Genomic DNA, 10,700 nt, shown 5'->3' on the forward strand with positions numbered 1-10,700 from the left:
GTGTTTTTGGAATCCCGTTTTGTTTCACGATGTCTGGTTTGGAGGGTTCAGACTGTTCAAGTGGGTCTGATGTGGGTTCTACGAACCAATTTGCGTCCCACGACAGTTCAAGTGAGCCTGATGTAGGTCTTGAGGAAGGGGTCGGGCCTACCACCCAAGGTGCTTCGGGTGGGTCGGCATCCACCTCCCGTCGTGGCCGGGTTGTAGATCAGTTCGGCCCTTTGACTATGACGCTTGAGGAACTTCAAACCCTCGTAGACTACTACAATTTGCCCAGTGAGTATGGTTACTTTATCCCTTCGGGCAGCTTTCCTTGGGAACACGGTCCGGATGAGATGGTGATTTTCCGGGAACAGCTCGCCGCGGGGCTGTGACTGCCCTTCCACCCTCTTCTTGTTGAGGTCCTAAACCACTTCGGTGTGACGGTTGGCCAGCTTCACCCGAACTCTATTAGGAACTTAGTGGGAACGATCTCTTTATTTTGCGACGAGAACTTCCCTCTGGATCTAGAGATTTTTTCTTCTATCTTAATGCTGAAAAAGCAAGTGGGTCCCCTTCCTGGGCGTAGGCGGGCATACTACCTGTCCCCTCGCCCGGGCTTCAAGCTCTTACACGGACTCCCCAATAAGGTCCCGGCGTGGAAGCGGGACTATTTCGGGGTGCGAAGTGTGATGGGGTGGCCGTTTCAGACCGGCTGGGGGGTGGCCGCTCCTGATTCCGACATCACACTTGATGAGGAGACGTCGAAGGGCCTCCGGCAATGGGCGCGACTTGGGCTGGATTGCAAATGGTATCTGACGGAGGCCAAGCTTATTGCTGCGGGCCTGAGTTCGGGTAGGTTCTTTCCCTAGTGATCTTGTCTTGCTCTTCTTTTACGTCTTACTGATGCCGAACTCCTTTTCGCAGGTACAATGGATTCTCGAGGGTCCCGAGGTGCGCACTTGTTCGAGGGGATGAAGAGGAGAAAGCGGGTGGCCAAGCGAGCTCGCGCCAAGCCATCCCGAGCTACGGATCCCGAGGTGCCGGATTATCTGGCAGAGGAGCCCGAGATGGTTCCTCCTATACAGGGGCCGGCGGGGGCTCCTTATGTCGAAACCACACACACGGGGGCTCCCGCCTATTCCGAGTCCGCTCATATGCGAGCTGGGCCGTCGGGCTCGGAGGCCCCGGGGGACTTCAGGAGCGTGCTGTCGCCTGTTCATGCTCTTCAACGGAGCAAGGATGCGATGTTTCCCGAGGAAGTTGCGGCGTGGACCGAGCTCCCCCTGCACCAAGTGGCCTGCCGTGCCGTTACTCATGCCATGGTGGTAAGTGATCCCTTCTTTAGAGCTCGGCTTTTATTCTTTTATTCGTTTCTCTGATCTCGTTTTCCTTTGATAGGTGAACTCCTCCATTCACGCCTTGGCGAACCAGGTGGAGAAATGCTCGAGGCAGGCGCGAGCTGCCGAGGAGAATGCTCGTGCTGCTGATGCTGCTGCTCGCCGTGCGCGGTCTAGGCAGGCGAGGTCTCAGAGGGATGCCGAGGCCATGGGAGTGGTGGTGCAACGCATGGCGGAAATGAAGTTGGACCTGGAGCACCAGGTCGAGTATCTTCAGGAGGATATCAGGGAGAGGACTCAGATCTTCTCTCAAGGCGTCGAAGACGCGAAGAAGAAGGCTGTCAGTGATTACATTGCTTCGCCGGATTTCGATGACCTGATGGTAGACTCCTACAGGAGGGGTTTCAAGTTAAGTCGGTGGATGATCCGGAATACGTACCCCGACCTCGATACCAGTGCCATATCCACTTCGCGCATCACTCCGGAGATGGCAAATGCTGCGGATGCCGAACCAGACTCCGAGGGGGAGGCAGGTCCTTCGGGCGTTGTCGGAGAGGCTTCTGATAATGATGAAGTAGCCCCGAGCTTGTGAAATGAGATGAACTGAAATGTCCCTTTTTTTTGTACACATCTGTTTTGAAATGAAATGAAATGTCTTTTTGTTCATGTACTGGTGTCTTCGAGCTATATTTTTTACCGAACTGACCATTTCGGTCCTTCAGTTCGTTTTATGAAATGACTTCGGCGTACTTGCCTTGGTGGCCTATAGATAGTACCTTCTCAAGTTGACAACGTTCCATGCTCGGGGTACCTGTTTCCCTTCTAGGGTTCCGAGCTCGTACGCTCCCCCACCGAGTGTTTTCATTACTCTGTAGGGTCCTTCCCAGTTTGGTCCAAGTTTCCCTATGCCGGGTTCGGGCACCATGATCTTACGGAGAACCAGGTCGCCGACGCGGAAGTTCCTCTTCTTTACTCGCGCGTTGTAGTACCGAGCTACCTTTTGTTGGTAAGCCGCAGTTCGGATGTGCGCGAGGTCTCTCACTTCATCCAGTAGGTCGAGGTTGGTGCGTAACTCGTCCTCGTTTGTCCGTTCGTCATACGCTTCTAGTCGCAACGTAGGCACTTCGATTTCCGCCGGGATCACTGCTTCGGTGCCGTAGGTGAGGTTAAAGGGGGTCTCACCCGTGGCGGTCTTTTCCGTGGTTCGGTGTGCCCATAAAACACTTGGTAGTTCGTCTGCCCACAAACCTTTGGCTCGGTCCAATCGCGCTTTCAGTCCGCGGAGGATGGCTTTGTTCATTACTTCTGTTTGGCCATTTGCCTGCGGGTGTGCGACCGATGTGAAGTTCTGATTAATTCCCATACTTCGACACCATTCTTGGAACTTGATGTCTTCGAACTGTTTGCCATTGTCGGAGATCAGTACCCGAGGTAGCCCGAAGCGACATACGATGTTCTTCCAAAAGAAGTTTTGTATGTTTCGGGCTGTAACTATTGCTAGGGATTCGGCTTCTATCCACTTTGTGAAATAATCTACTGCCACCACTAGGAATTTTCTCCCGCCTGTCGCTGGTGGGAATGGCCCCAGGAGGTCGATGCCCCATTGGGCGAAGGGCCATGGACTGGTGAGGTATTTGAGGTCGGCAGCGGGCTGATGGTGGATGCTGGCATGCTTCTGACACTTGCCGCATTTTCTGACGAGCTCGATTGCCTCTGTCTTCATCGTTGGCCAGTAGTATCCTTGTCGAAGTGCCTTTTGGGTGAGGGCTCTGCCCCCCAGGTGTCCGCCACACAAGCCTTTGTGGATGTCGCGGAGTACCAGCTCGGCTTTGGCTGGGCGCAAGCATCGCAGATAGGGGAGCGTGTAGGATAGTCGGTATAACCGTTCGTCTATCATGACGTATTTGGCTGCCTGGCGCTGCACCCTCTTGGCTGTGTTGCGGTCCGCGGGGAGGGTTCCGTCTAACAGGAAGCTCGCGAGTGGGTCGATCCAGCTCGGCTCCGCTTCAGTGACGGGAGCGACCTCTTCTGCCCCACCGAGAATGCTGGGCCGAGGCAAGTCCTCTACGTACACGGTTCTCCTGGCGTTGTGGCTCGTGCTAGCCAGTCGGGACAGGGCGTCGGCCTCAGCGTTCTCTGACATCGGGATTTGCTTGATGAAGTGTGATTGGAAGTTGAGCAGAGCTTCCTTTACTTTTGCTAAGTACGCAATCATAGTGAGTTCGCGTGCTTCGTACTCGCCTGTAACTTGGTTGACCACGAGCTGGGAATCACTGCAGATAACCATGTGCTTTGCTCCGACCTTGCGCGCTAGGTTTAGCCCGGCTATCAGTGCCTCGTACTTCGCCTCGTTGTTGGTTGCCGCGAACTCAAAGCGTAGTGCGTATTCCAGTTTTGTTCCGTCCGGGCCGCGTAGCACTATTCCAGCCCCGCTGCCTTGTTGGTTCAAGGAGCCATCTACGTGAAGGATCCAAGGCTCCTCATCCCAGTTCGTGCTTGGTCTAACCAGGAGGAAAGCCACGCTGGCTGCTACTTCACGGGGTTCGGACTCGTTTGGCTTGGGAGCTCCGAGTTCGCCCGAACTGGGGACCTCGGGCTCGACCAGCTTAGGGGCTTCGGGGTTGAACGTGCACTCTGCGATAAAATCTGCCAAGGCTTGGGCCTTGATGGCAGTTCTTGGCTTGTACTGGAGATCGTACTCGCTGAGTTCGATGGACCACTTCGTCAGCCGGCCGGAAACCTCGGGTTTGAGTAAAACTTGCCTCAGAGGTTTGTCGGTCAGGACGATGACGGTGTGGGCCTGGAAGTACGGGCGGAGTTTCCGTGCTGCTACCACCAGGGCATACGCTAGCTTTTCTATCTGCGGGTACCTTGTCTTTGCTCCCTGCAAGATTTTACTAACATAATATATGGGTCGTTGGGCCCGGTCTACCTCCTTTACTAGTACCGAACTGACCACCTCGTCGCTAGCCGAAAGGTACAGCTCTAAGACTTGGCCTTCCTCGGGCCGAGCTAAGGTTGGCACATTGGCGAGGTAGCCTTTTAGCTCGTCAAACGCGAGCTGACAGTCTTGGGTCCATTCGAACCCTTTGCCTTTGATTGCTTTGAAGAAGGGTAGGCAGCATCTACCGATTTGGACATGGAGCGGCTTAGGGCGGCTATGCGGCCATTTAGCCTTTGGACTTCTTTTATTTTCCGAGGTGGTCTCATATCTAGGATGGCTTGTATTTTGTCTGGGTTGGCCTCGATGCCACGTCGATTGACAACGTAGCCCAGGAACTTGCCCGAGGTGACGCCAAAGACACATTTGTTGGGGTTTAATTTCATGTTATACTGACGCAGGATTTGGAAGACAGAATCTAAGTCTTGTATTAATTCTTGCGAAAACTGTGTTTTGACGACCATGTCGTCTACATAGCACTCTATCTTTGTGCCGATCAGGGGCCGAAACAGCCTATTTACAAGTCTTTGGAAGGTCGCCCTGGCGTTTTTTAACCCGAAGGGCATGACCTTGTAACAGTATAGACCGAACTCGGTTATGAAGCTGGTTTTTTCCTCGTCGGACTGGTCCATCCGGATTTGGTTGTAGCCTGAGTAGGCATCCAGGAAGCTTAGCAATTCATGTCCCGAGGTCGCGTCCACTAGGCGGTCGATCCTAGGAAGGGGGAAGCAGTCTTTCGGGCAAGCTCGGTTCAGGTCGGTGTAGTCGACGCACATGCGCCACTTATCGTTCGCCTTTTTCACCAGCACAGGGTTGGCCACCCAGCTCGGGTAATGGACTTCCCTTATGAAGTCTGCCGCGAGGAGCTTTTCAACTTCCTCGTCGACCGCTTTCCAGTGCTCCGGGGCTAAGTTCCGTTTCTTCTGTCTAACGGGTCTGACTAAAGGGTCAGTGTTAAGTTTGTGAGTTATAAGACTAGGGTCAATACCGGGCATATCGGCCGCGGACCATGCAAAAATATCTAAATTTTGGAGTAAAAAACTTACCAGTTCGGTCCGTAGGGGTTCCTTGACAGAAGCACCAATCTGGAGTGCGCGAGCTGGGTCCGTAGGTGTGGTCGGGATCGCGACTGTTTATTCTGCTGGCGAGGCTCGTTCTTCACCTTACTCTGTAGGCCGTTCCAGATCGAGGTCGTCGGCCGGCTTGGACTTGCCCTTTAGGGCGGCGACGTAGCACTTGCGGGACTCGAGCTGGTCGCCCCGCACTACCCCCACACCGAAGTCCGTAGGGAACTTCATTGTCAAATAGTAGGTAGAGACCACCGCCCGCAGGATATGCGTGATTGGCCGTCCTATTATGGCGTTGTATGGGGAGAGGGTCGCGACCACCAGAAAATCGTGGTTGAGTTTGACTGCACAAGGCCACGTGCCGACTTCCACGGGTACCGTTATCTTTCCAAGGGGCCTGACTTCCTCCCCGCTGAAGCCCACCAGGGGAGTGTTTGCAGGTTTTAGTTCGCTCCTTGGCAGTTGTAGCCGATCAAATGCCGACTTGAATAGGATGTCCGCCGAGCTGCCTGAATCTACGAGCACACGCCTAACTTCGAAGTCGCTGATCCTGAGTTTAATGACAAGTGCGTCGTCGTGAGGGTAGCGAACTCCCCGCGCGTCGTCTTCTGTGAAGAGGATCGGCTCCTCGGTCTTCGGCCTCTTCGGGGGGTTCCGCTCTTCGAGGACCGCTTCGCGAACTGAGGTCCGAGCTGCCGCTGATGTGCACCCCGCCACCACTGAACCTCCCACAATTACATGGATGGTTCCCCGAACTGGCCTTTCTGCCGGAGGCTGTCGCTGCATCGGTTCGGCAGGCCTGCTGCTAGTCTCCGGGGCGTCTTTTAAGTGTTCGCCTGGCTGATCCGCTTTATTGCTATTATTGTTGTGCTGTACAAAGTTTCTTAAGTATCCGCGACGGATGAGCCCCTCTATCTCGTCTCGGAGGTTATTACATTGCACGGTACTGTGACCGTGGTCCCTATGGAAACTACAATACAAATTCTTGTTTCTTTCGTTCGGATTTCCCTTTAGGCGAGGTGGCCATTTCACGAAGGGGGCGTCCTTGATCGTCATTAGGATCTCGGTCTGCCTCGTGTTTAGTGGCGTGTAATCCGTCCGAGCTGGCAGGGGAGCTCGGAACGACTGGTTCGGTTTTGGGTCTCGGGCCGGGTTTTTTCGGTCGGCCGAGCTAGAGGGCTCGCCGTCCCTCTTTCTTTTCTCGTTTCCGCCCTCGGTTCTTTGGTTGATTTCCTCCTCCGTCCTCATGAGCTTGTCCGCGAGCTTGAGGAACTCGGCCACGGTCGCGGGCTGGTTAGCTACCATGTGCCACTTGAATTCCTTGTGCGTCACCCCTTTTTTTTGCTGCGGCGAGCTGTACCGCGGGGTCTAACCGTGGAATCTGTAAGCATGCCTCGTTGAATCGTTTGATGTAGCCCCGTATGGGTTCTCCTTCCCTTTGGACTACTCCGAAGATGCTTTCCTCTGCTCTGGGGCACCGTTTGCTGGTGATAAAGTGTGCAGTGAAGACCTACACGAATTGAGCCCAACACTTTATCGATCCGGGGGCCAGGTTCCTGTACCAAGTGCGGGCTACCCCCTTGAGGGTGGTGGTGAAGGCCACGCACATGCATGATTCGCTGGCCCTGGCGAGGTGCATTTGGGACTGGAAAGCGTCCACATGGTCGTTGGGGTCGAAGGATCCGTCGTACTTGTCTAGGGGCGGGAGCTTGAAATCTCTAGGCAAGGGGACTGCCAGGAGTTCTGAGGCGAGGGGGGAAGGAACTGAGAGAATCGGGGCGACTCCTACCTCGTCCGAGCTCGTCTCGCCTTTGCCTCTGAGCTCGGATAAGACGCGGGTGGCGGTTCATCGACTTCGACGGCGTCTTCGCTGCTGAGTGGGCCTTGTGCTGGCACTGCTGGCCTCCGTGTTGCCGAGCTCGATGGGCTCAGAGTGCTGGTAGTCCGCTGCTGCCAGTGCGCCGAATCGGTTTCCCACCAGTGGGGACTCCGGTTTGGAGACCCGAGGTGCTGACCTCGCGGGCGAGGTTCCTGATCCGCCTGCGAGCCGCGAGGCGGGGATGACTTTTCTTTCTCTCCGGCCTGGGGATGAGGCCTGGCTGTTTGGGGGATTCTGGGGCCTGGAGGCCTTTCCTTGGTGGAGGCGCCCATCCTGCGGAGAGGCCTTTACTGGCTTCGGGGCAGGGTGGCGAGGTGGAAGTAGTGGTTGGTTCGGTGTCAGTTGGGGGAACTGCTACTGATAGTGGTATTGGGAGAGGTTGTGCAACACTTGGTGCTGGTGAAGCTGGTGTTGCTGGAACTGCTGCATCTGGGCTTGCATTGCCCGCATGCATTGCATTAAGTCGTCCAACCGATTTTGGCTAGCTGCTAGGGGGACGGTGGTTGGTTCAGTGAAGGTAGTCTCGATGGGAAGAGGGAAGGGGATGTTTGCGGAAGGTAGGCTTACAGGTGCCACTGCTTGTGGCATAGTCAGATTGGGGATTCCATCCACCGTGAGGGGGATGGTGAACTGCCCAACACACACCACGGGAACTTGGAGCTGTTCCCCGGTGGTGTTTGTCTCTGTGCCGCGTCCAGCGTTGCTGGATGAGGCCATAAGTAATGAGTTTTTCAGAGAAGGAAAGGGTATGAAAGTTTTGGAGGGAGGCTTTTTGAAGCGTTTCCCACAGACGGCGCCAATTGATGATGCACAATCTGGCCGGTCTTAGCTGTCGATGATCTTGCCTCTGAACTGAGTAACAGGGACCTGAAACGGGAGGAGAAGAGAAGCTCCGGGGAGAACCCGGCGTAAGGGCTCCGAAGCTCAAGTTAGAATCCTTCAAAGGCAAGAATAACCAGATAGCGCGAAAGTTAGCATACCTCGTCCCTGGGGAGGGGTAGAAGCCTTTTATAACCACCTCGCGCACTCACTTCCAGGCCTCCGTCAGGTCGGGCGTGATTACTTCTGAACTCCTGCCAGTTCGGGTGTCATTTCCTCTGGTCGGACAGAACCGCCACTGTTCCTTTTGTCGGAGCCGTCTCTGCGGCTAGTGACGACGGTTGCAGGTGGCGGCAGGAAGCCGTTTGAAATGCGGCTGTCAGGCGTCAGATCCCAAATCAGTCAGGTACGTCGCCCTCGGATAAAGACGTCCTTGGTGTCGGGTACGTTTGGCTGGCCTGGTGCTTTGGAAGTGAAGTGTTGGAGTGGCGAGCGAGGTGCCTTGAGTTCGGTTTGGAGTGTTCCGAGCTGCCACGGGTCAGCTCGGGTCAGCTTTGTGAGGCTTGGGGCCCAGTATGGTTCGGGTTCCTTGCAGGGAGCTCGGGTTTTCAGTAGGGAGCTCGCTCTTAATAGGGAGCTCGGGTTCTTACTTGGGGAGCTCGGACCCTTAACAGGGAGCTCGCTCTTAACAGGGAGCTCGGGCTCCTAGTAGGGAGCTCGGATTTAGGGAGCTCGGGTTCTTTAGGGAGCTCGGGCTCCTAATACCGAGCTCGGACTTAGGGAGCTCGGGTTTTAGGGAGCTCGGACCTTTGACAGGGAGCTCGCTCTTAACAAGGAGCTCGGACTAAGTACAGCGGTTTGGAGTTCGGGCTCGGTAGTGAGTTTGGACTTACTTCCGATGTTCGCTTTGGGTGCTCTACTGTCCCGAGCTGCTTGCCTTTGCCACGTGTCGGGCGATCGCGAAATCGGGCCAAATTTCCCTTCATTAGAAGCCTACCAAACGACGACCCGACCAGTAAACTAACTTTCCACATGTATGGGAACTGGGTGGATTGGCACAGTGAAAACAAGCTAATGTGTGGTTGATATTGTCCTACCTACCTACCCTTTCTTTTCATTCTAGTAAAGGGCAAGTGCCCTATTGAAAGGTCAATTAAGATCACCTAACAGCTTCTTCTTTGTCAAAGAGAGGCTGCTTGTATAAATGCAGTGACAGGAATAGGTCTGTGAAACTAAAAAATGATAAAAATAGTGTATTGGTCACCCAAAATGTCTGATATAAATGTTCAGACTTATCGGGTGTATCGGTACTTTAAACCATAACTGCCACCAATCAAATTTAGGTTGAAGGAAATTTCCCTCAAATTGTAAAGCTATTTGTTTTTAGGTTAGAAGAGAACTGAAAAGGGAGAGGAATCCTTTCGACCATATCTTTAATAAGCTTTCTTTTTTTTCTTTTTTTTTTATAAATAAAATAGATGATTAGTCACTTATATGTATAAACAGGGTCCCAAGATGGAAACAGTATTTCCTACTCACTTTTCTTACCCACACATCTCTATTATGAATAGAGAGATGTGTGGCTACAATTCACTGCAGGAGAGTGGATAAAAAAAGTGAATAGGAAATCTGGATTCCCCAAAATGAATGTGTGGATGAAATGGTCTATAAATTAATTCTCATAATCAATTAATTAAACCACGAACATGACCTTCTTGGTCAACGAGAGGCGATTTACATCATATGTGTTGTGAACGTGGAAAAACTTGGGTATGGGACCAAGAATGCACAAGTACACGCCAATTTTATTAGGTCGCACAGGTGTCTCTCATTGGTCAATTAATTAAACCACCACAGGCTCAATGCAGATTTCTGATTTCCACGGCAGAGATATAAATATTCAAAATGTTAAAACCTATATTCTATACACTAACGTCCACCCATGAATTGACATTTATTCCTATCTAATACCTACCTCAACAGTACTTAGAGCTTACAAGTTCTTACCCTGCGCTAAACTGTCATTCTCCCTTGATATAAATGTTAATGAGAGGACATGACAAATAAACCCAAGTTTTAGCAATTTTTTTGGTTTTCTGCTCGACTAAGTTTTATCGCTTGGTATCGGACCAAGAAATGCACTAGTCCAAGTCCACGCCAATTTTCCTAGGTTGCACAGATATAGCAGAACCAGCCAATCGGCTTGTACTTCTCATTGGTCAGTTGATTAAACTACCAAACAGTGCCTTCTTTGTAAATGTGTACCAAGAGGAACCAATGTATTAGTATATGATCATACCAGCAAAATTCTTTTAGGCCGCGTTTGGTAGCAATGCAAATAAATTTGTGTTGATGCAAAACTATGGCAGTATGAATGATTTGAGTGTAAATTCTAATCTATTTTTATTTTAAATTTTAGTTTCTTGCAGTATACATGAAGTAGAATAAAATAAAATCTAAAGCAAAATTTAACAAGAATTTTCATTTTTCTTACATTTGCACAATCATGCATTTGTATCTGGAAGGTGAATTATTTTTGCCTCTGGGCTGTAGGCCATTAGTTTGACCATTCAGGTTGAATGAATGAGATGATGACACATCAACATATATGTGTAGGCATGGAGAAATATAAGGCACAAAATTATGGCCTCTAGAAATTTGTACATATATTATTT

General features: G+C 52.1%; 1 protein-coding gene across 1 annotated transcript; it reads left to right on the forward strand.

The window, feature by feature from the left end:
* The first annotated feature begins 911 nt into the window (after nucleotides 1-911).
* LOC148802073 (uncharacterized) lies at nucleotides 912-10,468 on the forward strand. Its single transcript, XM_088897814.1, has 3 exons — nucleotides 912-1,307; nucleotides 1,381-1,659; nucleotides 10,445-10,468. Exons 1-3 carry the CDS (start codon nucleotides 912-914, stop codon nucleotides 10,466-10,468), a joined length of 699 nt encoding a protein of 232 aa, XP_088753940.1.
* The last annotated feature ends 232 nt before the right edge of the window (nucleotides 10,469-10,700 follow it).

The sequence above is a fragment of the Nelumbo nucifera genome, chromosome 2 (assembly GCF_055504915.1).
Source record: "Nelumbo nucifera cultivar China Antique chromosome 2, China Antique-T2T, whole genome shotgun sequence".
NCBI classification, from domain to species: domain Eukaryota; kingdom Viridiplantae; phylum Streptophyta; class Magnoliopsida; order Proteales; family Nelumbonaceae; genus Nelumbo; species Nelumbo nucifera.